Genomic DNA, 27,601 nt, shown 5'->3' with positions numbered 1-27,601 from the left:
CTTCCCTCAGTGCACTTTTGTGGCCACAAACCCACTCAAACTCAGCAAGTCAAATTCCACACATTTCTCAGCTGCTTCCCTTCTCCACATATTCAAAAGAAATGTCTCTTCTACTGTCTAAAGTTGAATTCCAACTGACTTCATCTCTGGCTTTTGGTAAATTTCCACCCTCGCTCCTTAACACAGCATCACTCTCCCTCTGTCCCAAAAGAGCTACTGTGTATCTGTGTAGAGGGAAGGGTGTGGGTAGTAAAAGAATTCAGGAGTGGAATCAGCTGGTATTCTGTTCAAGTATCAGGAGAGAGAATCTCAACATGACTCAGAAAACAACTGTGGCAAGTGGAATGTGTCTGGGTGTGAACATGGGTGTAGGCCACAGGACAGTGAGGAGCAGGTCAAGGAAAAGTGTCAGCTCACTTTGACTTTAATCCTAAAGCATGGTACTTGATGGCAAAATTCCACCAAAACATTTTCTTATCAGAGCATTTGTTCCAGTGTATTTATCCAATATTGTATGACATGGTGGGCCAAAATTATTTTGCTACTTTTTGCTCTTACACTTTTTTGATACTGAACCTGATACAGATTATAGATCTGATTTGCCATGTCGGTAGGGGTGATAGAGATTTGATACATTTTTTAAAAATGCCTTCTTTATGCAAGCATGTTCATCTTTGTAGGTAAGGTAGTGTGTTCAATTCCTGCAGTGAAAATTTTTCCTGTTGGTTTTTTTTTTTTTGGTCATTGACCAATATACTGACGTCCCAAAAGGCGAGGCTAGTGTCTGACTTGTTCTCCAACTGTGTACTATTTCTCTTCCCTCTGCTAGTTTGCAATAGAGAAAGTTCCTGCTATCATTTGACTGCTGCCATTTCTGTGTGCCACTCAAATGTCATTTGACTAAAGAAAAGGGAGGATAAAGGGCAATTGGCTGTTATGGTGCTAGGAGGCCACATAGGCAGATACTATAGTTTGAAATATGGGTGAGCAAAATGCTCCTAAATTCTAGGACAAGGATTAACAAACTTTCCAAGGTGGAGTGCCAAAATTTGACCTTTTGACCTCTATATATGGCCTGAGTGCTGTGAATACTTTTCAAAGTCACTAGTAATCCTATTTACAACAGCTTCATTAATAAATAAATAAAGATGAAGGGCTTTACCATTTTGGTGGTTATTGATAGCATTAGCTGGTCTTTTTTTAATCTACAGGCAAGGTGGCTTTGAGCAAACTTCCGACTGCAATGAGGAGGAAGAGGGCTGGAGCTGAGCTCCACCTCGCATACCAATGAAAACCAGCTCGCGTGCCATTCTTAGCATCTATGCTAAGGGTCAGTGACCCCTGTAGTTATCCCTTATGATATTTTATCTCCATTGGAACAGTTGAAAACATCTGTCCTTCAAAGGCAATCTCTGAAGTCAACAGAAAAATGATATACACAGTAAAATGAATAAAGGCTGTGTGCATGGGGAGGGAGAAGGGGGTGATTCAACTACTGCCGAAGTACTAAAATACTGCAATATTACTTTTTGAAAATTTTAAGATAAAATTTTTTGGTGACAAATTTGTGGCTGTTATCTATGCTTCAGCTGGTCTCAGAGATGAGGGCTATATTTACACATGATAACATTTTAATGAATAAGCTCTTTCCGTTGCTGTTCTGAACTTTCAAAAGAGTCTTGTACAGCTCACTTTGTATTTGGAGCACTCTGTGGTTTTTGGCATATTTTACTCTATCAAGTCAGCTCTTTTATGATTTGTCAGCTCAAACAACTTCTATTAGAAAACCAAAGAGATTCTACAGTGTTGAGGAGTTAATTAGTAGGAATTATAATTAGTATTAAATACCATGCTCATCATCGTATTCTACAGCCATGTCTACACTACACTTACTTCGAAGTAACAGACTTCAAACTTGCTTGTCTACACACAAAAAGCTGCCTGCCCTTACTTCAAAGTAGGGTCCTGGTACTTCAAAAGGCAGCGTCTACACACCAATAGCCCCTACTTGGAAGTAAGAGGCCAGGAGATAATGTGGATGGGGTCGCATGGCCTGCAAGCCCTTCGGGGATCACAGCCAGTTGCTCCATTAAAGGGCCCCTCCCCATGGCCCTCACCCTGTATGTGCTCAGGGCTGCCGGGCTGTATACAGTACAGCACACCCTTTGCAAGCAGCAGAGCCACTGCAGGGTCAGTCATGGATCCTCAGCAGCTCCTCGAGGGGGATCTCCTCCAGGTTGTGGTCAGCCGGCTGGCAGTATTGCTGGTGGCCGTCATGCAGGAGCAGCTCAGGGCCAGCTGCATAGCCCTGCTCCTGTAGGCCCTGTGCCAGGGGGAGTGGCTGCACCCATCCCAGTAATCTGGTGATGCTGGGGCTTTCCCACCAGCACTGACTGGTGGCACTGCATTGTGCTGGGAGACTAGGATGATGACCAGTGGCTGCAAAACTTCCGGATGACCCAGCAGATATTCGAGGAGCTGTGCCACTGGCTTACCCCAGGCCTCTAGCACCGAGACATCAGCATGTGTCTTGCACTCCTCCTGTGCAAGAGAGTAGCAATCGCCGTATGGAAGCTGGCCACCCCTGACAGTCACCAGTCTGTAGGACATCAGTTTGGAATGGGCAAGGCCACTGATGGGGCAGTCCTGATGGAGGTAAGCCGGAGCCACTGTACGTGTGCCTTCCTCTCCCCCCGCCCAACAGCAGCATCCAAGCTGGCGGCGACTCCAGGGGAAAGAGGCCTGAGGTGGGGTGCCGGCCTCCTGGCCCTCACTGGCTGAGGCCTGGTCACAGGCAGACCTGGAGTGGCTCCCAGATGGCAGGCCTGTGGAGACAGTAGGTTGTCCCCCATCCCCTATCAGTCATGTGTCCTGATCCTGTGGCTCAGGGTCCCCACTCCACCCACCCACCCATTTTTTGGTGATCCATGGGCCCCGTGGAATACCGGGTGCAGGAGGGTCCCTGCACGGTGCGGCTGGTGCCAGATATGCTGCTCCCCCTGCCCTGGTTAATGCCCTGTGGAGCTAGGCAGGGCTGTGGGCGATGTGCATCGGCTGGTCGCATGGCCCCGGGCCAGGGGCAGGGTCCCCCTCCCTGGGGCATCCTGAACGCCCGGTGCCTACCTGCAGGTACCTCCATGCACTTGGGGAAGCCTGGCTGAAGGGACCCGGCTGGACAACTCAGAAGGGAAACTGATGATGAGGGAACCATTGCTGGAATCCTCATCATCGCTCCCTGGCTCGGTCCCCTGGTCTCTTGGGTGGGGGATGGTGTCTCCCAAGGCTCCTTGGCTCATCAGCGGTCACCACCTCCAGCCCTGGCTCCCCCTCCATCTCAAGCGGAAGTGCAGCAGTGTCCACTACATACTCAGGGGGTTGGACCTTCTTGGGCCCCAGGAGCCAGTGGAGCTGCTCATAGTGGGGGGCACTGGGTGGGCTGTACCCCTGAGCAGCTGCAGGCGTCCCTTGCCCAGAAATACATCTGCCAGAGCTCCTTCATCTTAATCTGGATGCTCTCGCCAGTCTGGACGGGGTTCCCCCAGGAGGCAAGCCCCCTTGCCAGGCGCTTGTATGCATCAGCATTGCGCTGCCACACCACTGTCTTCAGCAGGACCTCCTTGTCCCTCACTGTGCGAGGAAGTCCTGCACTCTGCGTTGCACCACGAGGGGCCCCTCTTCTGATGTCACTTCGCTGGCTGCTGCAAGCCCTTGGGGAACTTGCCAGTGGGCTCCGGGGGAGAGGAGGTCAGGGCACTCTGGGGAGGATGCCATGGCCAGCTGAGAGTGCAGGTGGCAGTTGAAGCTTCGAGAGGGGGCCATGCAGCAGGAAGCTCGTGGTCCTCCTGCTTCTACCATGCTCTCAGCTTCCTGTCTGGGGTTGCTGGGTAGCTGCTTCCTTCAAGTGGTCAGCAGTGAGCACAGAGCCCCACCTGGTCTGGCCAGAGTGTCTCCGGGCTCCTGGTGGCAGCCACCCTACCTGGAAGTAGCGGGTGCAGAGTGTCTACATGCACCCTACTTGGAAGTTAAACGTTGCTGGGAATGGAGTAAGGACTCCAAAGTTAGGTTCCCTTACTTCGAAGAAAATATGTGTAGATGCTCTGCAGACTACTTTGAAGTGGCCCCTAATTTCAAAGTTAGCTTTGAAATAAGTTCCTAGCGTAGACGCTCCCTATATGTCTGATCTCCACGTGACTTAGGCTGCATCTACACTCCGAGGTAAATTCAAATTTCAAGGCTTTAGCTCGATATTAAAACATGACTGTCTTCACACGTAATGCTGTTAACTTGATTTATTGAGCAATAATGCCAATTACAGAATATCGATATTAAGAGATAGGTATAGCATCTATCTCAAAGTTAAAATCTCGAACCAAGGCTAGTGTGGAAGCACCGTGTCCTTAATTCGAATTTGTTAGCCTCCAGAAGTGTCCAGTATGTATCACACAAAGCTACGTGGTGACCCTCCAAGTATGGGTGCTACATTGTGCACTGCTGTCAGGTGTTAAGGAAGAAGGTCAAAGTAAGCCCATGAAGTGTGGATTGAATTTGATTAAAAATTTGAATTGGAATTTAGCAGCCCAGCCCTACAAATAAAAGGGGTGTCCATTATGGAAAAAATCCCTTTGCCTATTGCATTGCACCACATTAGTAGCCATCACACCACATAGGTAGCAATTATCAGTAGCCCTGTACTGCAATCATGAGCACTCAGGGTAGTGATCTGACTAGTACTTCTCAGGCTTGCGAGAGAGCTCCAGCTTGGACCCACCAGGAGATTCTGGATTGCGTTGCCATTTTGGGAGAACGATAGGTGGCGAAGAGACTTCAGACGGTTAAGAGAAAGGCAGCAGAGCCATCCACTCTGTCCTGTGCATCTCCTAGGGTCACAGGCTTTCTGAGGAGATGCGGACAGATTGCATGGGCCACTTCCATCACCATGGACCCGACTGTAGATCTGCCCACCCCAACTGATTTGCCATTGACCGGTTATTGTCAGGGTTGCAAACTTCCACAGTGCAATTGCCACTCGCTTCTGTACTATTAAATCCTGCCTCATTTTGGTGTTGCTGTACTTCACGGCGGGCGCCAGCGCATCGCATCGCAAAGTTCCAAAAAGGTGGACTTGCGCACACAAAAGTTTTGCACCCATTGCTAGTGGTGCCAGGACTCCAAAACCAATGCGATCCTACCAGTGTGCGCTAGTCTCTCGAGTCCAAAAACGCTGTTCCTCTGTCATGAATGCATTCATGCCAGTCACCAGGTCAGTGGTCTGCAGTTGGCACAATTGTTGTTCCTAAACACCATCCTTGTCATCATCATCATCAGCAGCACCACTAGGATAGGTAAGTGCCATCGAGCTTTGGAATTGAAGGACAAATTGTGTGACAGCTGCTGTGGTTGCTGAAATGATCTGTGCTATGATTTGGAGCATTCGTGGATCCATGCTTGTGCTGGAATGCTGCAGCAGAAAATGGCACAACCTCCAGTTCTTTTTTTTGTGTGTGTGTGGTTACTGATGCAGTGAATTATGGGATTCAAACATGAAACACCCACAAGCAACCGGGGCTAAGGCACTCTGGGATAGGTTCCCACAATGCACTGCTCACAGTGTCAGACTTGCATGGGATCATGGGAGTGCTGAATCTTGACATGGATAAAAGGTGGGTTGAATTTCAAGAAGCTTTGTAGACATTTCATTTGAATTCATAATATTGAGGTTAAATAATCAAATTTATTTCATAGTGTAGACATGTCCTTACAAAGATGAACATAAGTGACACTTAATGGAGTCTGGGGGAGGCTAAATCTCCTCAAAGCTCCTGTTGTGGCGGGAGTTGTAGCAGATTTGGAGACTGTGGGAAAAATCTTCCCACGCAATGGTCTCAGGGCTAAAGGGGCTTGACGCACAGTGCTCTTCTTGTTTTGGGGCAGCAGTGAAGGGCAGGGGAAGTTAGTGAGCCCGGATGGTACCTCAGGAGAAGAGGTATGGTGGTGGGCGATGGGCCCATGGGTAAAGGGCAAGAAAGGGATGTGGGACAAATGGGGGCAGGTTTGCAGGGAAAGGTTCAGTAGTGGGCCTGGGGCCATGGTGAGAAGCAGTGGTGGGGGGAGGGGCTCCAGCGAGGGTTGAGAGGATTGGGCCTTAGCTGGAAGAGGTGGGGCTAGCCTCTCCAAAGGGACACTTCCCAGAATATAATAGAATCATAGTTCTCTTGGGAGTTCTAACACCATCTGCATCACCCCTGACAGATGTTTTTCTAACCTGTCCCTAGGATTGAACTCGCAAACTGTGGGTCACAAGGCTAGTGTTTTAGCTATAGAACTATTTCTCTTCCCAGTGCTCTATATGCAGGTTTACCGACTGCTTACGAAGATGAACATTATTTTTACTTCATAGTGTAATCAACTGAAAATGGTTGTGATTTGCCTGTGATCACAAGTTCTTTTCTTGACTATGTTGCTAATTCAGTTTGCTTTCCAGAATTCTTGTTCCCTGGTCCAGTGGCTACAGTTGCTGTATTTCAGTATTGTATCTCTGTTATAACTCAAGACGTTTTAAAGGTGTCTCCTAGAAGAGCAGCCAGCATTGGTTGGTGCTGGTTGACTCATGGCATGGAAATAAATTAATTAGTCAGCATTATAAATATTTATCAGAATATGTATTGATTTGTTCTTGAAGATTTTCACTACAGTTTAGATTTAATAATGACACACGATTGGCACCACTGTTTGTCTTTAGTACATAGAGTGTTTTCTCCTTTAAGTACAGGGACGACAAATACGTTATGCGGCAAATCAAGTACTCAAAACATTTTTCAAAATATCTTTTAATTAATAATCTGAGTCATGAAATATAGTTGTGATAAATAGAATTAAAACAGTTCATGTATATGCATATTACTAGCTATTTGGTTCTACCCAGGGAGACGAGAATTTGTTTTCTAATTCATGTGCATTGGCACACACAGTAGAAGTGACAGATGTATTTTGGGCACGGAAATGAAACATTAGGGGTCCTGGCATGAGCAAATTATGCTGAGGCTATTCTGCACATTTTCTCATAAATAAATAAATAAATAAATAAATAAATCACAGCAGTTTTATGTTACACTGTGGTAGATGCTGTCTTTTGAAGTAAAAAAACTTTATACACATAAAAAGAAATTGAGATCCATGCTGCTGCCTTTGTATACTTGAAGAAAGGGATCTCAATACAAAAATGAGAAATCCATTTTTAAATACAAATTCTGCAGAGCTATGCTAATCATACTACAAGCAGAATATTATATAGTTTTCTTGCCATTACACAAAATATGCAGCCATTCCACCCCCTACAAGAAAAGTAAGTTAATTCAGTTGCCCTGCATGGGTTTAGAGTCCCACTTTGCTAGGTGCTGTCCATTGCAGTAGAAGTGGCCGCTGTCCTGAAGAATGTGATATCAAGGGTGAGCCGCACATGAAGAATGGTGGAAGAGGAGGAATCCCACAAGTTTTTTCATATGTTCTTCGACTTAAATATACTTGTGCACATTTGAATTGTATAATTCTTTCTTGCCGTTTTTATGTCACTAGGTTTCTCTCAATGTAACCTTTCCTGTGCAGGGACCATGTCTTTATTTCTATTTACTGTGTTACTACTGTACCTAGCATGGGAAAGGGCAGGGAACTGAGAGAGACAGAGGAGGGAAGTGAGGGAGAAGAAATAAACAGAGTAAGGCCTTGGTCTACATCGTAAAGTTAGGTTGACATAAGGCAATTTACATCAACCTAATTGTGCACATCACCACTTAAAATTTAGCACCTGCTGACGTAAATGATCTGCTTTGCAGACTTAGGACATAGGTACACTAGCAAGTTTTGTCTACCAAAAGAACCATCCTCAAACAAGAGACATTTCAGTGCCCATCAGAGTGGTTTCTCAATGCCTTGCTGTTGTTAATGACAGCCATGTGGGCTCCCCTTACAGTCCTTGGCTACGTTTACACATGCACGCTACATCGAAATAGGCTATTTCGATGAATAACATCTACACGTCCTCCAGGGTTGGCAACGTCGACGTTGAACGTCGACGTTGGGCAGCACCACGTTGAAATAGGCGCTGCGAGGGAACGTCTACACGCTAAAGTAGCACACATTGAAATAAGGGTGCCAGAAACAGCTGCAGACAGGGTCACAGTGCGGACTAGCGCTTCCGGGGCAACAGCTAGCTGCTCCCTTAAAGGGCCCCTCCCAGACACACGCAGCCTGCACAGCACGCAGTCTGCAGAGCCATAGGCGCACACACCTCGAGCGACGCAGGCATGGACCCCCAGCAGCAGCAGACAGAGGTCCACACAGCCGCCCCTGTAGGAGCAGTACTTGCCCTGCTCCATGCCATGCAGGAGGCAGCTGAGCACATCGTTGCCACGGAGGAGGAGCTGCCCACAGGGGAGGAGGACGCAACCCCCAACCCTGCAGCGCCTCCCGCCGCACACGCCACCGGCTGTGGAGCTACCCCACGAGCACCGACTGGTGGGAGCGGCTGGTGCTCGGAGAGTGGGACGACGACCGCTGGCTCCAGAACTTTCGCATGAGCTGGCAGACATTTCTGGAGCTCTGCCAGTGGCTCACCCCCGCACTGAGGCACTAGGACACTGCCATGCGGCGTGCCCTCAGCGTCAAGAAACGGGTCGGCATCGCTGTCTGGAAGCTGGCCACTCCAGACAGCTACCGATCCATGGGCCAGCAGTTTGGCATCGGCAAGGCCACCGTCGGGGCTGTCCTCATGGAGGTAAGAGGACCCACAGGGGGAGGGGGAGGCAGCCTGGGGAGCGGAGGGGAGGGGACGGGGGCCCTGGCAGGGGAGGGCCACACACACCCTGCACACCCCTCATTTGTGCTCTCCCATGTGCTTCCCCCTGCAGGTCGTCTGCGCCATCAACGCCCTGCTCCTCCACAGCCTTGTGATGCTTGGGGACCTGGATGCCGCCATTGTGGGCTTTGCCACCCTGGGCTTCCCCAATTGCTTCGGGGCTCTGGATGGGACTCACATCCCCATCCGCGCCCTGGAACACAGTGGAGGACGCTACTTAAACAGGAAGGGCTACCACTCAGTGGTCCTCCAGGCCTTGGTGGACAGCTGGGGCTGTTTCCTGGACATTTATGTGGGCTGGCCTGGCAGCACCCACGACGCCTGGGTATTCCGGAACTCGGGCCTGTGCCGCCAGCTGGAGGCGGGGACCTACATCCTCCAGTGGGAGATCCCTGTCGGGGACACCACCATGCCCCTCTGCGTCATTGCAGATGCGGCATACCCCCTCCGGCCCTGGCTCATGCACCCTTACGCGGGCCATCTGTCAGCCAGCCAGGAGTGCTTCAACCTGCGCCTGAACCACGCACGCCAGGTGGTGGAGCGCACATTTGGCTGCCTCAAAGGGCGCTGGAGGTGTCTCCTCACCCGTCTTGATGCGGGCCCCACCAACATCCCCCAGATTGTGGGCGCATGCAGCGCCCTCCACAACCTCGTAGAGAGCAAGGGGGAGGCCTTCTTTCAGGGCTGGGCTGTGGAGGCCGGCAGGGCCGATGTGCAGCCACCCGCTGCCCGCAGTCGCCAGGTGGACCCCGAAGGGACCCGGGTCCAGGAGGCCCTGCGGGCCCAGTTCGACGAGGCCGCGGAGTGAACGCTGGCAGGCCCCCCACTGCCCCCGCCATCCTCCACAACACTCCCTGCCCCTACGCCCACACCACAGAGCACCCAAGAGCACACCCCCCCACTTTTCTTGTAAATAAAAGCAGACAGTTGTTCGTCAAATCAAATATCTGTAGAACTCTTATTATTATTATCAAGACCAACTATTTACAGGCAAAATCAAACTTAGATATATATATGTATTATAAATAAGGATAAGATGAAAGGGGAAGACAAGGAAGGGGAGAACTATGTACATGGGGGGGCAAGGATCAGCATAGCAACAGGGGTCTAATATAAAAACTATTTACAAAATAACACAAAACTGGGGGGAATATATACAAAGGGGGAAGGGGGGCAACGTCCTGGGCCCCACACTCCCTTATGTCCAGCGCTGGGGGTGGGCGGCCGCGACCCACGCCTCGGCCTCAGCCCTGGCCGGGGCTGGCTGGGGGCCGGGCGGACCGGTAGATACGGCCGGCGGGTGTCAGCTGGCCCCAGGTCCCCCTCGGCGGAAGGGCCCTTGGTGGCGGGTGGCGGTGCGACGGCGGACGGTGCAGCGGGTGGCGCAGCAGGTGGAGCAGCGGGTGGAGTAGGCAGGGAGGGTGCAGCAGCGGCCGGTGCGGCATGGGGGGCCAGGTAGTCGGTGATACGATCGAAGGTCTGCATGAAGGCCCCCCATGCCTCCTGGCGCCAGGCCAGAGCCCGCTCCTGCAGCTGGAGGCGGCGCTTCTCCACCCGCAGCCGCTGCTTGGCGACCTCCCGCTGCCGACGGTGGAGGGCCAGCAGCTGGGGGTCCGTCGCTGTTGGGTGGTGGTGCTGGGTCCGCCGTCTTCCCCGCCGTGGGGCTGGTCGGTCCTCCGCCGAGGGGCTGGCCTGGAGTGATGGCCCCAGTGGGCTGTCCGCGACCACTGACACCTCGCCGGCGCTCTCCGGTCCTTCTGATGGTGCAGCTGCGGAACACAGGAGGGGGGGAAGAAGAGTGGAGACAGCCGTTAGTGTGGGCCCCGAGTCGTGGCCCTTGTCCCCCCACCCCTCTGCTACATGTTCCCTATCCCCGTCCCCGGGAGATGCTGCTGTGATGGGGTTCAGGGGTCCCCCTGCACTGCACCCTCTCCACTGGCAGGAGTGACTCTCACTCAGCAGGTACAACAGGAGGTTTATTAGGCAACAGGTGCCCAGTTTCTCACAGAAGTGACAGTACAGCAGTCAGAGACAGTCCTTCCAACCTGTCCTGGGGAGAAGACCCCGAGGGGTGCCCCTCTGAGGTGTAGCTTTCCCCCTCCTCAGGCTGGCTGCCTTGTAGCTCTCCCTTCCCCTAGCCTCTAACTGCCGTCCCTGATTCAAACCCAGCTCGGCTCCTCCCTCCTCTTTGTTCAGGACAGAGGTGTTACCTGCCAGTTGTAGCCCCAGGGTCATCCTTAGCCACTGGGAGCTATTCTGCTTGTTTCCCATATGTAGCCTGAGTCTCACATTTGCACTCCCCCCCACTCCATCACATGCTGCTGCTGCTGCTGCTGGGTGTCCCACCCCCTCCCCCGGGGGACCCTAGAGGTTCCGCTCCCCCCAGCCCCAGGGATGGGGCATGGCACTATCGTGCTTGGGGGGCAGGGGCTGATGCACTCTTCTGAGGGACATGCCATTGCTGTCCTTGGGGCCATGGTCATCTGGGCATGTGGAGGGCCCTGGTCATATCTATTACCCCCGCCCCTCAACCCCGGGGGTGTGCACCGGGGGGTACATACCTGATGGTCCACTCCCACGGTCGGGGAACACCCGGTGGGCGGATGCCCGGCTGGAACTCCTCGAGGGCAGCATGATCCTCAGGCCGGCGTCGCTGGAGGAGGACTCCCCCTCCTCCTCCTCCGGTGCCCCGGGGGTGGGCTCCTGCGGGGGCGGGCTCCTGTGGGGCCCCCGGGGTGCGGGGCTTGCCTCTGGGGCGGACTCTGCCTCCGGGGCCTGCTGGGGCTCGTCGGCCGATGTATCAAGCGTGGCTGGAGGGGAGGAGGTGTGCCGGGGGCCCAGGATGTCCCTGAGCTCCCTGTAAAAAGGGCAAGTGACAGGGGCAGCCCCAGATCGGCCGGCTGCATCCCGGGCCCGGGTGTAACCCTGCCGCAGCTCCTTCACTTTACTCCGGACATGATCCGGAGTGCGGGCAGGGTGACCCTGGGCGGCCAGCTGAGCGAACGCATCCACGTTCCGCCTCTTGCTCCCCATTACCTGGAGCACCTCCTCCTCACTCCAGAGCCCCAGCAGGTCCCGAAGCTCGGCCTCCGTCCAGGAGGGGCCCCGCTGCCTCTTCCAGGGCTGGCTGCCAGGCTGGGAGCCCTGGCTCCCCTTGCGGGGGGTCCCCTGGGGGCACTTGGGGGGCTGGGGGGCAGCCATTGCATCGGGTGTGGGTGTCTGTGGCTGCAGAGGAGCGTGCAGGCTAGCCGCGTGGCAATGCTGCTGCCTGCACGCTCTCTCAGCTTCCTGCACAGGAAGGCAGGGGTTGGGGAGCTTTAAGGGGCCGCTGCACACGGCCACCATCGAGCTCAGGGGTTGGAGAGAGCGTCTCTCAACCCCTCAGGTGATGGTCGCCATGCAGGACCCCGCTATTTCGATGTTGCGGGACGTGCAACGACTACACTTTCCCTATTTCGACGTTCAACGTTGAACGTTGAACGTCGAAGTAGGGCGCTATTCCCATCCCCTCATGGGGTTAGCGACTTCAACGTCTCGCCGCCTAACGTCGATGTTAACTTCGAAATTAACACGTGTAGCCCAACACGTGTAGCCGTGACGGGCGCTATTTCGAAGTTGGCGCCGCTACTTCGAAGTAGGCGGCACGTGTAGACGCGGCCCATGTGTCTGGTTGCTCACACTGTGCCTCAGTTCTCCACCCATGAGCATACATTTCATCCTTAGTTTCACACAGAGTATGAAACAACAGCATGGCTATGTGTACACTAGCACCCCCCTTTCGAAAGGAGAATGCTAATGAGACACTTTGGGATATACTAATGAAGTGCTGCAGTGAATATGCAGCACCTCATTAGCATAATGGTGGCCACAGCACTTTGAAAGTGCTGCTTTCGATTGCGTGGGGCTCGTCTACAAGGTGTCCTTTTTGAAAGGACCCTTCACACTTTGAAATCCCTGGTGGGGAGATGCAGGGAGATGATGGGGACTGGCAGAGAGCCAGCAAACTGTGGGGAGCCTGTGGGGAGCTGGTGGGAACTGTCAGAGAGCTGTCTGGCAGCTGGGAGAGAGCTGATGAGGATTGACAGGGAGCTGGCTTATCTTTTTCTATTTTATTTATTTGTCTGTCTGTCTGTCTGTTATTTATTATTCTTTATCAATTTATTTATTTCTGTTTATTGGTTTTTGTGGGTTATACGTACATTGTATGTACCACCCCTGTGTGAACTGTGATGTGTTGGGAATGGATCTCAAGTTGATTGCATTATTCCTTATGGATATTAATTCCCCTGTAGAAGTCATTTCACTGTAAATTGCATTATTTAGGGATATAACCTGGATTTATACCGAGGACTCCCATATCATTTTTTTTGTTAATAAACTTTGAGAGATGAAAAAGAAAAGTATAAATGTTGTTGACTGGATTCTTTTCACTGTTATAGACTGGGAGATTTTTATAACAGCAGTTGATCATAGTTGCCTGTATGTATGCGATTACACACCATGGCTACATTTACCTGGTGTGCTGCTGCTGGCAGGATCATGCAAATAAGGGCACTCTACAGTGCAAAAGAGGTGCTCATTTACAAATCACGTGCATCATTTGCATACTTTTAGGTGATCACTGTCCCAGCAGAGGCTTCTGTTGCCACAAAGCAAGCCGTATAGATGGGGGGTCTGTTGACCAGCCCCGCCCTTTGTCAACAGCCCCTTATCCCTGACAAAAATCGGGGATAAGGGGCTGTCAGCAAGGTGGGTTCTGGTTGACAGGCCTTTGCCTACATGGCTTGTTTTGTGCTGACAGAAGCCTCTGCCAGGACAGCAATCACGGAAGAGTATGCAAATGATGCATGTGATTTATAAATGAGCACCTCATTTGCATTGTTGAGTACCCTTATTTGCATGACCTTGCTGGCAGCAGCAAGAAGTATAGACATAGTCATACTGAATAAACTACCATAGTAGATGCCTTCTGTGGTATATTTTTGTGCACCTATGGGAAAATGAACCAGTGTTTGTCATGTAACTACTATGCCATAATAGATGACATATCAATGTTTTACTCCAAACACAAACTGTAACTTGGAACATTGGAGCAATATGTTTTTATTGATAGTTTTTTTTTAAAGTTACTAAATAAAATATAATTGTCTTTCCTTTTCAGATATTGCTTTGTTTTTGCTTTGGGATACCTCACTATGTGCCAAATTACTAGAGTTTATATCTTTGATTATGGACAGTATTCTGCTGATTTTTCTGGGTAAGAAAAACATTATATACCTCATTTTCCGCCCAACAACATGTCTGATGTGATATTGTATTTACTCTTATAGTAAATTGTTGGATTACTCACTTGAATTTCAGTTATTATTAAGTTTCCATCACTATCTGCAATATTTTGGGCAGCAAGAAAATCCAATAAGTGATTTTACAGCAAAATCATTTTTGCAAGACACAACTTTGAAAAGCACTAATTCAACAGTGTTTGCATAGTAATTTGTTTTGAAAGCGTAAAAGTTGATAACATTGAAAGCAATATTCTCTTGTGGAGTCCTTGGTTCTGACTGAGGAGACTGGTTCCTGTTCCTGGTTCTGCTGGTGGCCCTTTTGGTGATGGTGAGTAAGCCACTTTCCTGCTGTATGCTTCAATTTCTCCATCTGGGAATTGGCATTATCACCCAGGCTTCATTTAAATGCTTTGATATGTACTAGTGAAAAACACTATTTAAGAGCTAGTTGATATTATGCTATTTTTCTTTCCAGATTTCTGAACTTTAGGTCAGAAAGCAAAAGGAAGCATACAATGTATAGTAAAATATTTTGTCAGGAAATACAGAATTTACACTGAATAATTCACACAGTGCCATTTGCCCACTCTATATAAATTACACCCTTCAGGTACAGAATCATAGGGCTGGAAGGGACCTCAGGAGGTCATCTAGTCCAAACCCCTGCTTCAAGCAGGATCAACCCCAGCTAAGTCATCCCAGCCAGGACCTTGTCAAGCTGGGACTTAAAAACCTCTAGGAATAAAGAATCCACCAGCTCTCTGGGCAACACATACCAGTACTTCACCACCCTCCTGGTGAAGTAGTTTTTCCTAATATCCAACCTATACCTCTCCCTCTTCAACTTCAGACCATTGCTCCTTGTTCTGCCATCTGTTGCCAGTGAGAACAATTTCTCTCCATCCTCTTTAGAGCTCCCCTTCAGGAAGTTGAAGGCTGCTATTAAATCACCCCTCAGTCTTCTCTTCTGTAAACTAAATAAACCCAAATCCCTCAGCCTCTTCTCCTAGGTCATGTGCTCCAGCCCCTTCATCATTGTTGCTGTCCTCTGCTGAACCTGCTCCAGCACATACACACCCTTTTTATACTGGGGGTCCCAAAACTGGACACCGTATTCCAGATGTGGCCTCACCAGTGCTGAATAGAGGAGAACATTCTCTAGATCTGCTTGCAATCCTCCTCCTAATGCATCCTAATATGCTATTAGCCTTCTTGACTGCAAGGGCACACTGTTCACTCTTATCCAGCCTTTCATCCACCATAACCCCTAGGTCCCTTTCCTCTGTACTGCTGCTTAGCCTGTCAGTCCCCAGCCTGTAAGAATGCTTGGGATTCTTCTGTCCCAAGTGCAGGACTCTACACTTGTTGAACCACATCAGTTTTCTTTTGGCCCAATCTTCCAATTTATTCAGGTCGCACTGGATCCTATCTCTGCCCTCCAATGAATCTACCTCTCCCCATAGCTTAGTGTTGTCTGCAAGCTTACAGATGGTGCAATCCAGTCCCTCATCCAGGTCATTAATAAAGATGATGAACAACATCAGCCCCAGAACCAAGCCTTGGGGGACTCTGCTTAAAACTGACCACCATCCAGATATTGAGCCATTGACCACTATCCATTGGGCCCGACCGTCAAGCTAGCTTTCTATCCAACTTATAGTGTGTACTTCCTCAACTTATGGGCAAGGAAGTTGTGGGAGACTGTATCAAAAGCTTTGCTGAAGTCAAGGTATATCACATCCACTGACTTCCCTATGTTCATAGAGCCTGTTACCTTGTCATAGGAGTTAATCATATTGGTCAGGTAGGACTTGCTGTTGGTGAATCCACGTTGACTACTCTTGATCACTTTCCCCTCTTCCATATAGATGTTCATCCAAAATGAGTGAAAGCTTCCTGATGAAGTCAGTGGATTTTGGATGAAACTGATACTGGTTTGGGAATCTGAAAAGTGACCAGCATTTTTGGCACAATTTGAATTATTTACAGCAGCTTCTGATTAAAACGTGAACGTTTATCAGGAGCTTCCAGAACTATTTGAAATGGTAAAGAATGCTGTTTTATCCTGTATCCTAATGTGATAACTTTTGGAATTTGAGGCACATTGATTTCAAAATTAACGTTTACCAAGTTTTACCAGCTTTACAACACATATAATTCGACATGGCAATGTCTACACCAGCCAAAAACTTCAAAACGGCCATGCAATTGGCCATTTCAAAGTTTACTAATGAAGCGCTGAAATACATATTCAGCACCTCATTAGCATGTGGGTGGCTGCGGCACTTCGAAATTGACGTGGCTCGTCCAGACGGGGCTCCTTTTCGAGCCGTGCAGTGGTGAGCTGCGTCAATTTCGAAGTGCTGCGGCTGCCCGCGTGCTAATGAGGCGCTGAATATGTATTTCAGCGCTTCATCAGTAAACTTCGAAATGGCCATATCAATGGCCATTTCGAAGTTTTTGGCTAGTGTAGACACGGCCCATATGTTTACTGGGAATTTGTAAGCTGGTGGAGTGTTTCCTTAGAAAAATATACAGGCAGTTAGCATGTCTTTTATTTCAAGAAATTGCACTACAACCAAAAAGGAAAAGATGCTTTAAGCAGGACGGGAAACAAAATTTTGCAGACTGGGGCCATCCTAGTCAAATGACTCTGGATGTGGAGCCTTATCCTTCTAATGACATCCTCTTCTTCCTAATCAGCTAATTCATAGACCTTCCATGATCATTTATGGATGCTAAATTGAGACTCCTTATTCACCCAGTGAGTGCCTCCATGCTCGAGCACGTAAATTTTACAGACTAAAAACATACATTTTTGGGGGTAGTAAAGCAAATCACTGTTAGTGAGAAGAGTGGCAAAGAGAAAAAAAATGTTTCTTGGGAGGGAAGTTTGAGGTTATTACAGATCTGACTACACACATTCCCTATCAGATCTGTGGTATCCTGGTCATGTCCCTTTTGCATAGAATCTTCTTCCTGATAAACGGTTGAGGGTACAAGAGCATATGAGAAAGAGAAGCACTTGTATTTTGCAAGATACAGCTGAAAGAATTCTTAGTGGATCCCTGATTTAAATAACAAGCAGACCTGTGGTACCTTAAAGATTAACAAATGTATTTATTAGATAATGAGCTTTCATGGGTAAGACCCACTTTGTTAGACCTACTGATTAAGTGTTAGTCATAGAATCATAGGACTGGAAGGGACCTCAGGAGGTCATCTGGTCCAGCCCCCTGCTTTTAGCAGAATCAACCCCCACTAAGTCATCCCAGCCAGGACCTTGTCAATTCGTGACTTAAAAACCTCGAGGGATGGAGAATCCACCATCTCTCTAGGCAACACATTCCAATGCTTCACCACCTTCCTGGTGAAGTAGTTTTTCCTAATATCCAACCTACACCTCTCCCTCTTCAACTTCAGACCATTACTCCTTATTCTGCCATCTGAGACGACTGAGGTGCCATGAGGGGAGGTAGAAATAGATGATGAAGTTCAGGCTCTGGTGATATATCTGTGGATCTTTTGTAGGGGGCTGTTGCTGAAGTCATGCAGTTCAAGGCAGAGCAGAGACCAGCAGATCATATAGAAACCTTGAATTAGTTTCCAAAGAAGCAGAGTCTTTCAATTACAGTTAGTTAATATTTCTTTTACCTTAAAATCACAGTTCCTGATACCTTTCTTAAGATGGAAGGCTTCAAGCTGTCATGGCTGAGAAGAAAAGCTTAAATATGTGTATTCTGAAGCCTCGAAAACTTGAAGGCGAATATATATTTATATTTATATTTTGAATCTAATTATTTTAAAGCCAGATTTATAACTTTGGGAGATCTGACTTGTGTTATGAATGCTCAAGATTGGCAATTCTGACATTCATGTATGGACAAAAACATACTTAAGCTATCATATGGATCCAGTCCTATAATTTTTTTCTTATCAGTTATTTGTCGTTACTTGATACAACTAGTAAGAGTCTCAAACAGAGTTTGAAGTGTGATGGAATGGGCCAGCTTCATTCCAGATTTAATTCCAGATTTAATTCCACTGAAAACAGTGAGTTTATATCAGAAATTAATTTAGGCCCAGTAGATTTAGTTGAAGTAGGTTGATGGTCTATCTCTTAAAAATACATAATTAATATAAGAGAATTACCAGTCCAAAAATTTATTCCAGCTCTTACCTTAACTCAGGGGGTACTTACTGTTCATATGAAATTACTGTATTTTTTTGCTCGGAGACCAGGGACTTTAAGCAACTGCTCATCTGTAAACTGTTACCACGGGGCGAAGTGAGAGTGAGTTTCTAGCCCTGCACAGACTTCTTAAAAAGTAATACAAAATTCAGACACAATGAAGACTTCAACCTATAAAAGATCAAGAATTCCTGGCAGGCTACACAGTGATCGTTAGGGCCAATGAAGTGCAGACTAAGCTGCTTTGGACAGAAGCATCACTCTGTAAAGAGTAGAACAGGCAGTTGCAGTGAAATACCCTGTATATATTGCAATTTTCATTTCACACGTGGTTTACCTTCCAGGCTCTTAGTTAGTTGTTTGGTGATTACTGGTGTAATCATGTAGTCATTAGCTACCATGTGATGGGCATACTAGAAATGTCCAGTAGATATTCAGTATAGCAGCAGAATATCATATCAGACAAATACTTAATTCAGAACGCACAACACAGATTAAAAACACAACAAACAGCATAATATAGAAGCTGAGTAGGTTACTGTGTGACTAAAATGGCAACATGAAATCGTAAGTCACCATGACCTAAGCAACATCTAACTTCATATTCTTAGTTTTCTTTGGAAGAGCGTTTTAGAGGTTGGGTATAAAAGAGCAATACATCAAAACATTCAAGTATATGAACAGAGGAGAAATAATCATCAATAGTACTTTAACAGTGAATGTCCTGCGTTTGTAATGTTTGATATTGTGACAGCTGCAACATCTTTGTAGCTGGCTTTTTTAACCCGTTAGCAGTTTGGTGGCAGCTACACTGCATTCCACTTTCAGTAGCGGAATGCAAATGAGTGAGGTCAGAGATGCAAATAGGACATATTTACATATCCCATGCCTCATTTGCATATCCTTGCACAGTTTTGCTTCCGGAACAGATTTTTCAGGATGCAAAAACAGCCATGTAGATGTGTTCCTTCCAAAGCAAACCCCTTTTTTGAAAGAACCCTTCTTCCTAAAACAAAACAGGAAAAAGGGTTCTTTTGAAATCAGATTCCATTTTGGAAGGAGCCCCATCTACACAGCTGTTTTTGCTGCCAGAAAAGGCTCTTCTGGAAGCGAGATCACACAAGAATATGCAAATGAGGTGTGAGATATGTAAGAAACATTGAGGTGTGAGACCTGTTGTCATGGCTCCTTCCCCACTCTAGCAAAACAAATGCAGAAGTGGGGGCCAGCAAAAGTACCTCCAAAACCATATCTACCAGGTTTTGGTATAAACTCCCCCCCACAAATCCTAAAAGCCTTAGATTTTGGGGATAAAATTCGTTGCCACCACCCAAGTAATAATAAGGAAACCAGGGAGAGACTACTTGGGAAATCTCAGCCCCAAAAGTAAAAAAAACAGGACACAAACAGTAACCAATACCAGGTTAATAAAAAGAAAAAGAGAGAACTTTTATTATTACAACAATATTCATATTGCAAGCCTCATGACTAGATGTAAGAGTCACAAAGTAAAACACATGGGGAGTCTCCACCATGGGCCTAGAACTTAGCTATAAGGAGAGTAAAAGAACATTTCTAAAAAGTGCACAAACATCAGATCCCACTTCCCAAACCATAAAACAATAAAGCCTAATGGACTTATCTAAACTTTACCTTACTTACAGAAGATTGGAGGGCCTGTTCTTGGAGGGAGATATTCTGTGTCTGTCTCCCTCATGACTGGACAGAACAAGAAGGAACAGAGGACAGAAAAAAGGAGGAGCCAAAAAATTCAATTCTTACCTATATTCTTATAGGCCAACCCCACCTTTACCAAACAGCTTAACCAAACAGCTTAAATCCTGCATAGTTTTAGATCTTCGTTCTTAGGTGGACTGACTTTCTGTATTTAAGGAATATTTTCTCTTCACTGTGTAAATGAATGTAAGACCAAGAAAATTCTACAGAGCTAAGAAGCTCCAGCAGTTACACATTTTGTCTTCTCCTGTTGATCTTCAGCTGGGGAATGGTAGTTTAACATTTTCCCAATTTTAAATGTGAAATTAAAATATGGATATTCTTATTTAAAATATCTTTATTTTTTCCCTTGTAACAGCCCAATGATGATAATTACACAGAAGATCACTAGTTTGGCTTATGAGATTCATGATGGTAAGACTTCTTGAAATGCATTCTTCACTAGTGTATTTTTTTTATAATTTTCCTTCAGTTTATTTTTCAGAAAATTAAATCATGAGTTTTTGCTGTGAATATTATAATCCTGCTACACATTTTGGGGACTAGTGGGAGAGATTTGTCCTTTTATCTCAATAGTTGGTTCTTTAACTGTTTGTCATGGGGCCAGTTCAGCAGCAACCATGGTAGCTTGCACAGAATGCAAGCTATGAAAATAAGTCTTACTGTGCAGAAATAACCATATGTCACCTAAAGATTGAACTGGGGCCTAGCTCCCTTATGACTTACCCAAACAGAATCCCCACATTCAGAGATCAGTGTCAGATTGAAAAATTGGTAGAACAGATTCTAGTTGCTATGACTTTATATGACATAATACTACTTTTACTAATAAGAGAATAAGTAGAGAAGAAAGACTTTGTACTTTTTTCTTCTTTTCCTAACTTTGTTCTATTCTATGTTTAATTATTATGTATGAGTTTCTGTGAATTTTATTGGATATAGTATCAATAAAACTATGTAAATTGAATATTGCTAACATGTTTAGGTATAAACAGAGGCGGTATTGTTATATTGATTTCTTAAATGCTTAGAGAACAGTTGACAGGAGGTGAACTGTCACAGTGTGTGACATATGCAAGTGAGTAGAAAGGGTGGAATTCAAAGAAATGATTGATATCAGGTTGTTTTATGGTCCAATTAGATTTCTTGGTCATTTTGAGAAATAAGAATGATAGTCTGAACCAGTGTTTACTGAACTTAAAACATTTGCATACTCCTTGCAGGAGTTTGGCCTTATCGGCATACCCCTTCTCCCAATGCCGTCCCAGTGCTTATCTTCTGATTTTAAGTAATTTATTTTCTTCCATCTTCTCCTTGAAGTCCTTTATGTACCACTGGTGGTACGCGTGCCACACTTTGGGAAACACTGGACCATTAATAGAGAGTGACAATGTGTCTTCAATTCACACTCCGTGTTATTTGGGAAGCTACAGATTAACATGGCTAACCCCCTGGACTAATTTTATTAATTTTAAAATACTGAGAGACAGGATTAATTATGGAAAGGATGATTTCTGGGTTTATAGCCCCAAACTGCTAGAGCACATTATCTGTTCCATTGAGTCAGGCAGCTATATTTGTGTTTATTAAAATTACTATCCATTGTTTTTAAAAGCTTTGGTTAAAATGAACTAAAATTGCGGCTGAAAAAATCTTTTGTTATTTCAGATTGTTGTGCATCATATCGTTTTTGTTGCACTGAAGGTTGCTTGATAAACTCTGTGATTGTTTCCCCTTGGGAAATTCATGAAAATATGATATGTATCTCATGAGTCTATCTATCTCAGCGAGAAAATATTTAAATAAATGCATTTGTTATGGAATAATTTGGATTTGGCATGCAAATTGTAAGTCATCTAATCTGTCCTAGTAACGCACTATAATGGTATCTTCCAGTCTGGGTTGTCTCACTGGTATTGTATTGTATTGTATTGTATTGTATTTTAGAAGGCTGCAGGAATTAAATATTGCTTCAGCCCTTTGTATGCATATCTCTTTACGTGCATAACCTACCTAATGTTGACAATGTAAGAGGGAGAGGAAAGAATGACCATGACTGAGTTGGCCTTTCTCCAGTTAGTTCTATATTTATACTTTGTGAGGGTAAAGCACAATGATTTTGCTCCTTCCACTTGCTCAGTCAGTTGGTGTTACCTATGACTGTTTCACTTCAGTCTTTCAGAATACAAAGAGACCTATTCAAAAAGATGTATGTGTAAACTATTCTTACATCTATTACAATCCTAACAATAAGGCAGTACCCTTTAAAATGTCTGTTTTAAAGTTTGTAGTTTGAATTCCAGAATTCCTCAAATGAATTTTAGAAAATTCAAATTAAGATACTCACTGGAATTCCTCTGCATCATAAGCCCTGGTGTGTACTGGTTCAGTGACTTTCACTCTTGTCTTTAGCCTCTCTTTGCTCGAAAACAGCAAAGGCAAAATTTTAAAATGATCCCATTTTTTCTATCATTTTTGCACTGTGGTGTAGAAATTAGCTTGTCACACTTTTCTAAATTTTTTAACTTATAAAATAGACATTTGCTCAAGGCTGAGATATGGCACAGAACATCTCAACTCATTATATTTTATTTCAGTATCATATTATTATAGGGGAAAATGGGTGTTGAGTTCTATTCATTGAAGGGGGTGGAATACAAAATATGTACGGGACACCAGAGAAGGTGATGGTTAGCTGAAATCTTTCAGAGGAAAATACATTCAAAAGTATTTCACAGACTATAATCATGATTACTAAATACCCAGGGTTTTGAAGTCTAAAGAACTCAGGGTGATCCTGAACCTTCTTGCTGCCAACTGGTTGAGGCACAGCACGTGCATTTTACAATAATATCTTGTGTTAGATATTTGCATAATATTTTAATGAACAGTGCCATGTGAGATCTCTATTCAGCGCCAGTAGCCCACAGGTTGTTGTAACCACTGCAAAATATATGTGTGGATAATATCCTTACTGAAAATTATGTTGTTAATATCTTGGAATTAAGGCAGCCACCTGAGCTGACATGTTTTGGAAATGTTCCTTGCAGGTGGGAGGTAACAGACATGCCTGAAAATGTATGCCTGTTTGCATACTTAGCCAGGGGCTAAATAAGAGATTGTAAAGTCAACAAGAGAGGAAGACTATAAACAAAAACCAGCAGGAGAATGTCCTTTTTACAAATAAAGACAAAACATTTGTCTATTACAGAGTTTCTTAAACTTTTTGAGACAAAATGTGGAACACCTAAGAAAATTTTCTTTAAAAAAATTGTTGTCAGACGAAAAAGAAAAAAACAAGCCACCAAAACCAAACAGCAACATACACAACAAAAGCAAAATGAAATAATCACGTATCAGCGATGAAGAAGTAACGTTGCATCTGATTTTAATAAAAGAAAATATATACCATCAGTGTGTGGTAATCAAAAAAGTGTCAGATGCTCATGCATACCTGTGAGTAGTTATGGACCATCAGTGTTCCATGGAACATAGTTTAAGAAACATTGGTCTAGTATCTCTTGGCATGCAGAAAAACACATAGAATCCTTCACCTTGGAGGCAACCTAATATTATGCTTGTATTGTGAAAAGAGGGTTATAACCAGCCAAACAACAACATTCTGCAAGGACTTTGGTGAGCAATAATTAGTTAGAAATGTGAGTGACTTGTTAACCAAGTCTAGGCTCTAGAATGCTTATTATGATCTTATTTTTTATGTAACTGTTTCTAATATGGTAATTTGCTACTGTTTAAATCTGTATACTTTATTTAAAAAAACACCATAATTTAACTATAAACATATTGAAGTGTTGTGTGTTAAGGGGAGCTGTGATCTGAGGTGGAACTGGTAAGCTAGAAAGGTCTGTTTCTTTGGAAGCAGCAAATCTTTGAATACTCCAGGTGTCCCCGGATCCAAGGTCTGGATGAAAAGTCGAAGAAGCTGGGAGTGGTACTGGTGGCACACTGGAGGTTGAGCAGTTCAGATTCATGACTACAGTAGCAAGGTTACAGGGCGGGGGTGACACAGCTACTTACTGGTTTGGATTGCATCTGATATGTCACACTCATCACATTGCAGATGCAACTGGGTTTGGGAAGCCTGCACTTCACTTTAGTAATATGTGGCCAGTGATATCAATCAAACACAGTATTTTTGTGTAGTAGCTGGAACAAAACACTAGAGAAAAAAGGTTTTTAAAACAACTTAACAACACATTAACTGTCATCTGATGCTTCATATGATATAAGTTATATGTGCGGACATTTTAAGTTATCAGAACAGAATAAATTTATCTAAAGGAATCCCAATCCTCCTATTTCTCTCCCAGCTTGTTGAAGTCAGCATGATGGAACTTTGATTTCTAGATTTTGATTTTGAAATCCTTTTCCTTGCCACCAGAACCCACATGTCAGGCTCTGGCCATCTGGTGGTATCCTGGGGATATGTTTTCCTGGTGACATTCTAATGAAGTTGAGCTTTGTACGGAAACAGTGTGGAACTCTGAGTTCCAAACCCTGAACTTGCCTATATGATTAGTTGGTGACTTCCAGACTGGAGATAAAGAATAGGTAGATGGCAAGAAAATTATGGTTCTAGGGAATTGTGGGTAGACATTGGAGGATTACTACTGTTTGAGTGGCACTGCCCCTTAGAATTCTCTGTTAGTGGATGACAAATTGTGCTACCTCAAATTTTGGCCAATGACACCTCCCAGAGCAGCCAAACTGAGTTAAAAGCAGCACTGACAGTGAATTGGAATTGAAGAGTTTTTGTGTGTTGACAGGTACTGTGTTATAGTTCAGGTTACCTTTGCAGTGAAGTCTCACCCTTTGGGATTCTTAGTCTGGATCTGTCAGTCTACTACATCTTGTTCAAACTGCTTGCATTGTTCCCTACCACCATAAGGAACACTACTCATTCTAAAATTATCTTTTCATACCCCTTCAGTGCAAGTTTTTTGACTATTAGACAGGGCCTCTTTTGCTGTGTAATTAAGCTCTGCGGTCTGACATATTCTGAGGATGAAATATCCATTGCCATATACAATACCAAGCCATCACACCAGTAACAGAGGCAGATACCTTACTGGTAATTATTAGAGTATTGCTACATTTGTTACAATCTATATTTGCACTTTCTGTGAGCCTAGTGTGCAGTCTTTTAAAATGTCTCTGTGTGCTCATTTTTAGTGGCAGATTTGGTAGGGGCAAACCCTTGGATTGTATGTATTATAAAATAGCATAGAATTTTGCACTCTATAGTTAAATCTTAAACTTCATTCTTTTGCATCTTTGGTATAACACATTTCCCTATTTAAAGTTTGAGTAGTCTTATTCTTTGTCGCATAAGGAAGTCTTAGACTGTGTCTACATTGCCACTTTCAGTGCTAAAATTTTAATTGTTCAGGGATGTGGTACTCCCTCCGCCCCCCAAAATAAAAGTTTTAGTGCTTGAAAGCACTAGTATAGACAGAGCTTTATTACCAGGAGGCAGACTTCCATCAGTAAACCTATCATCCCTCATTCAAGATGGGCTTTTTATCGCTGGGAGAGCTCTCCCCTGGTGACAGAGTGATGACACTGCCCATATCACAGTAGTATGGGCAGTGTTGACATACCTTTAGATGACCCTTGTGATGAAATTTTGTATGCTTGGGAAGAAAAGGACAGTCCAGCCTTGAGGGCTGTGTGAGTAGGAACAAAGGTGACTGTATAAATGGACTGAAAATAGGAAATCTGGCTTATACAGGGGCACAGTCCTCAAATGTATTAAATGACTTATTTCAGTAATATACAAAACAATCAGTACATTGAAAAGTTAATTTGTATTGCATTCTTTGTACTAAAAGGCCCATTATGTGGGAGGTAGAAGAATATTTTCATTTGAATAAGGTAGTTACAAAATGGCAGAGATTTGGTTTCGTTTTTAAAAGCATCTCTTGTATAAAGTATGTGCAGAATAGAGGAATGAAAATTATTTAGTGCTGAGTGTAAGATATCAGAGAATAATAAGTAACAAAATGCGGAAATGAATAAACAACAGACTAGGCCGAGTAGGAGACTCTGAGTGGATATCAAGGTAGCTAGTTGCACAGCTGGATGAATGTTAGAATCGGTTAAAGTTGATTCTTTTTGATGCCAAAATGTTTCTCATATTGCTGTATAATTTTGTATGACATATTGAATATATGTAAAAAATATTCTCCTTCTCTCTCTGGTCCTAAAATGAAAACAAACATCTATCATGCCATTAACATCAAGTTTTTTATAAGCTGTAGACCGTGGATAGCAAAGCAGTCCTTATTGAGGGTGCAGCCATACCCAGCAAGAAATGCTTTGTACCAATGTCATAAAATTATTCCTATGAGTGAAATAAGTTGTTTGACAGTGTGTAGCACAGTGGGATCTGGTCTTTGACTTTGCTGCCCACAAACTTCAGGAAAAGTGCAGCAAGCAACATCAATTGCTATGCATGGCCTTCTTTGAACTCATGAAAGCATTCTACGTAATCAGTAGTGAAGTTTTGTGGAGAATTATTAAATGTGGATGCCCACCCAAATTTTGTTGACATCCTTTGACTTTTCCATGCTAACATCTCTGTGATGGTTATCAGCAATGCATCCAAAAATAGACCCTAGTGCAGATAGGAATTAAGCAAATATGAACGTCAATAAAATGAAAATAATGGTATTTGGAGATAAGGAAATAGGAAAGAAGATCAGTGTAGACAGGATCGAACTAGAGAATGTAGAGAAGTTCACGTATCTGGGGAACAACATGACGTATGAGCTAGACTATAAGAAGGAAATATCAACTAGAATAGTGAAAGCCAGGGCAAGTTTGAAGGCGATGGATAAGATCTGGAAAAGCAAAGCTATTTAGCTTACGAACGAAGCTGAGCATCTTGAAAACTTGTGTATTCAGCAGCATGTTGTACAGATGTGAGACATGGATGATAACAAAAGATTCTAAGAGAAGGATGTTCATGTTTGAGAGGAGTTGTCATAGAAAGATCCTGAGAATAGGGTGGATGCAGAAGGTCACCAATGAGGAATTATATAAGAAGATACAGCTGAAAGAGAATGTACTGCAGAAAGTTATACAATGGAAGCTATAGCTATTTGGGCATATCTGTAGCATGAACGATGAGTAAAAATCAATATCCTGGTATTCGGCATGATGGATGGTTTGAATCAGAGAGGAAGACCCCACAGAGAGTTAGGTAGATATAGTAGATTGGTGCGGAGCTAGTCAACAGAAACTAAGCCACTCCACACCAGATAAGGAGAAATAGTAGGAAATAGTGAGAGGTGCATCAGACTCCAAGGGGCACTGAACCATGGTTGTTGATGATGTGTCATCACTCTAACCCTTTTCTCCATCTTCTTTGCTATCATCCTCCTCGAGGTGGAGATGCTCCCCTCTGGACTTGACATTCAATACAGAATGGATGTCAAGCTCTTCAACCTCATTTGTGTCTAATCCATGATAAAGACTATTACTAAATCCATCATTGAACTCCTGTATGTGGAT

The 27,601-nt window shown here is 45.1% G+C and overlaps 1 protein-coding gene across 3 annotated transcripts in view; it reads left to right on the top strand.

Annotated features, from left to right (window-relative positions):
• The window catches only part of MBOAT2 (membrane bound glycerophospholipid O-acyltransferase 2), a 181,869-nt gene that overhangs the window by 87,973 nt on the left and 66,295 nt on the right, over nt 1–27,601 (top strand). For 2 of the 3 annotated variants that reach the window (XM_074988943.1, XM_074988944.1), the window contains exons 4-5: nt 14,013–14,108; nt 20,424–20,479. The exons of the other annotated variant lie outside the window; for it this stretch is intronic. In XM_074988943.1, the coding sequence (XP_074845044.1) occupies nt 14,013–14,108; nt 20,424–20,479 (152 nt within the window). The remainder of the gene's footprint in view (nt 1–14,012; nt 14,109–20,423; nt 20,480–27,601) is intronic. 3 annotated transcript variants of the gene reach the window in all.

This window comes from Carettochelys insculpta, chromosome 3 (assembly GCF_033958435.1).
Source record: "Carettochelys insculpta isolate YL-2023 chromosome 3, ASM3395843v1, whole genome shotgun sequence".
NCBI lineage: Eukaryota > Metazoa > Chordata > Testudines > Carettochelyidae > Carettochelys > Carettochelys insculpta.
Note: the sequence above shows the minus strand (reverse complement) of the source record. Positions and strands in the feature narration are given on the sequence as shown.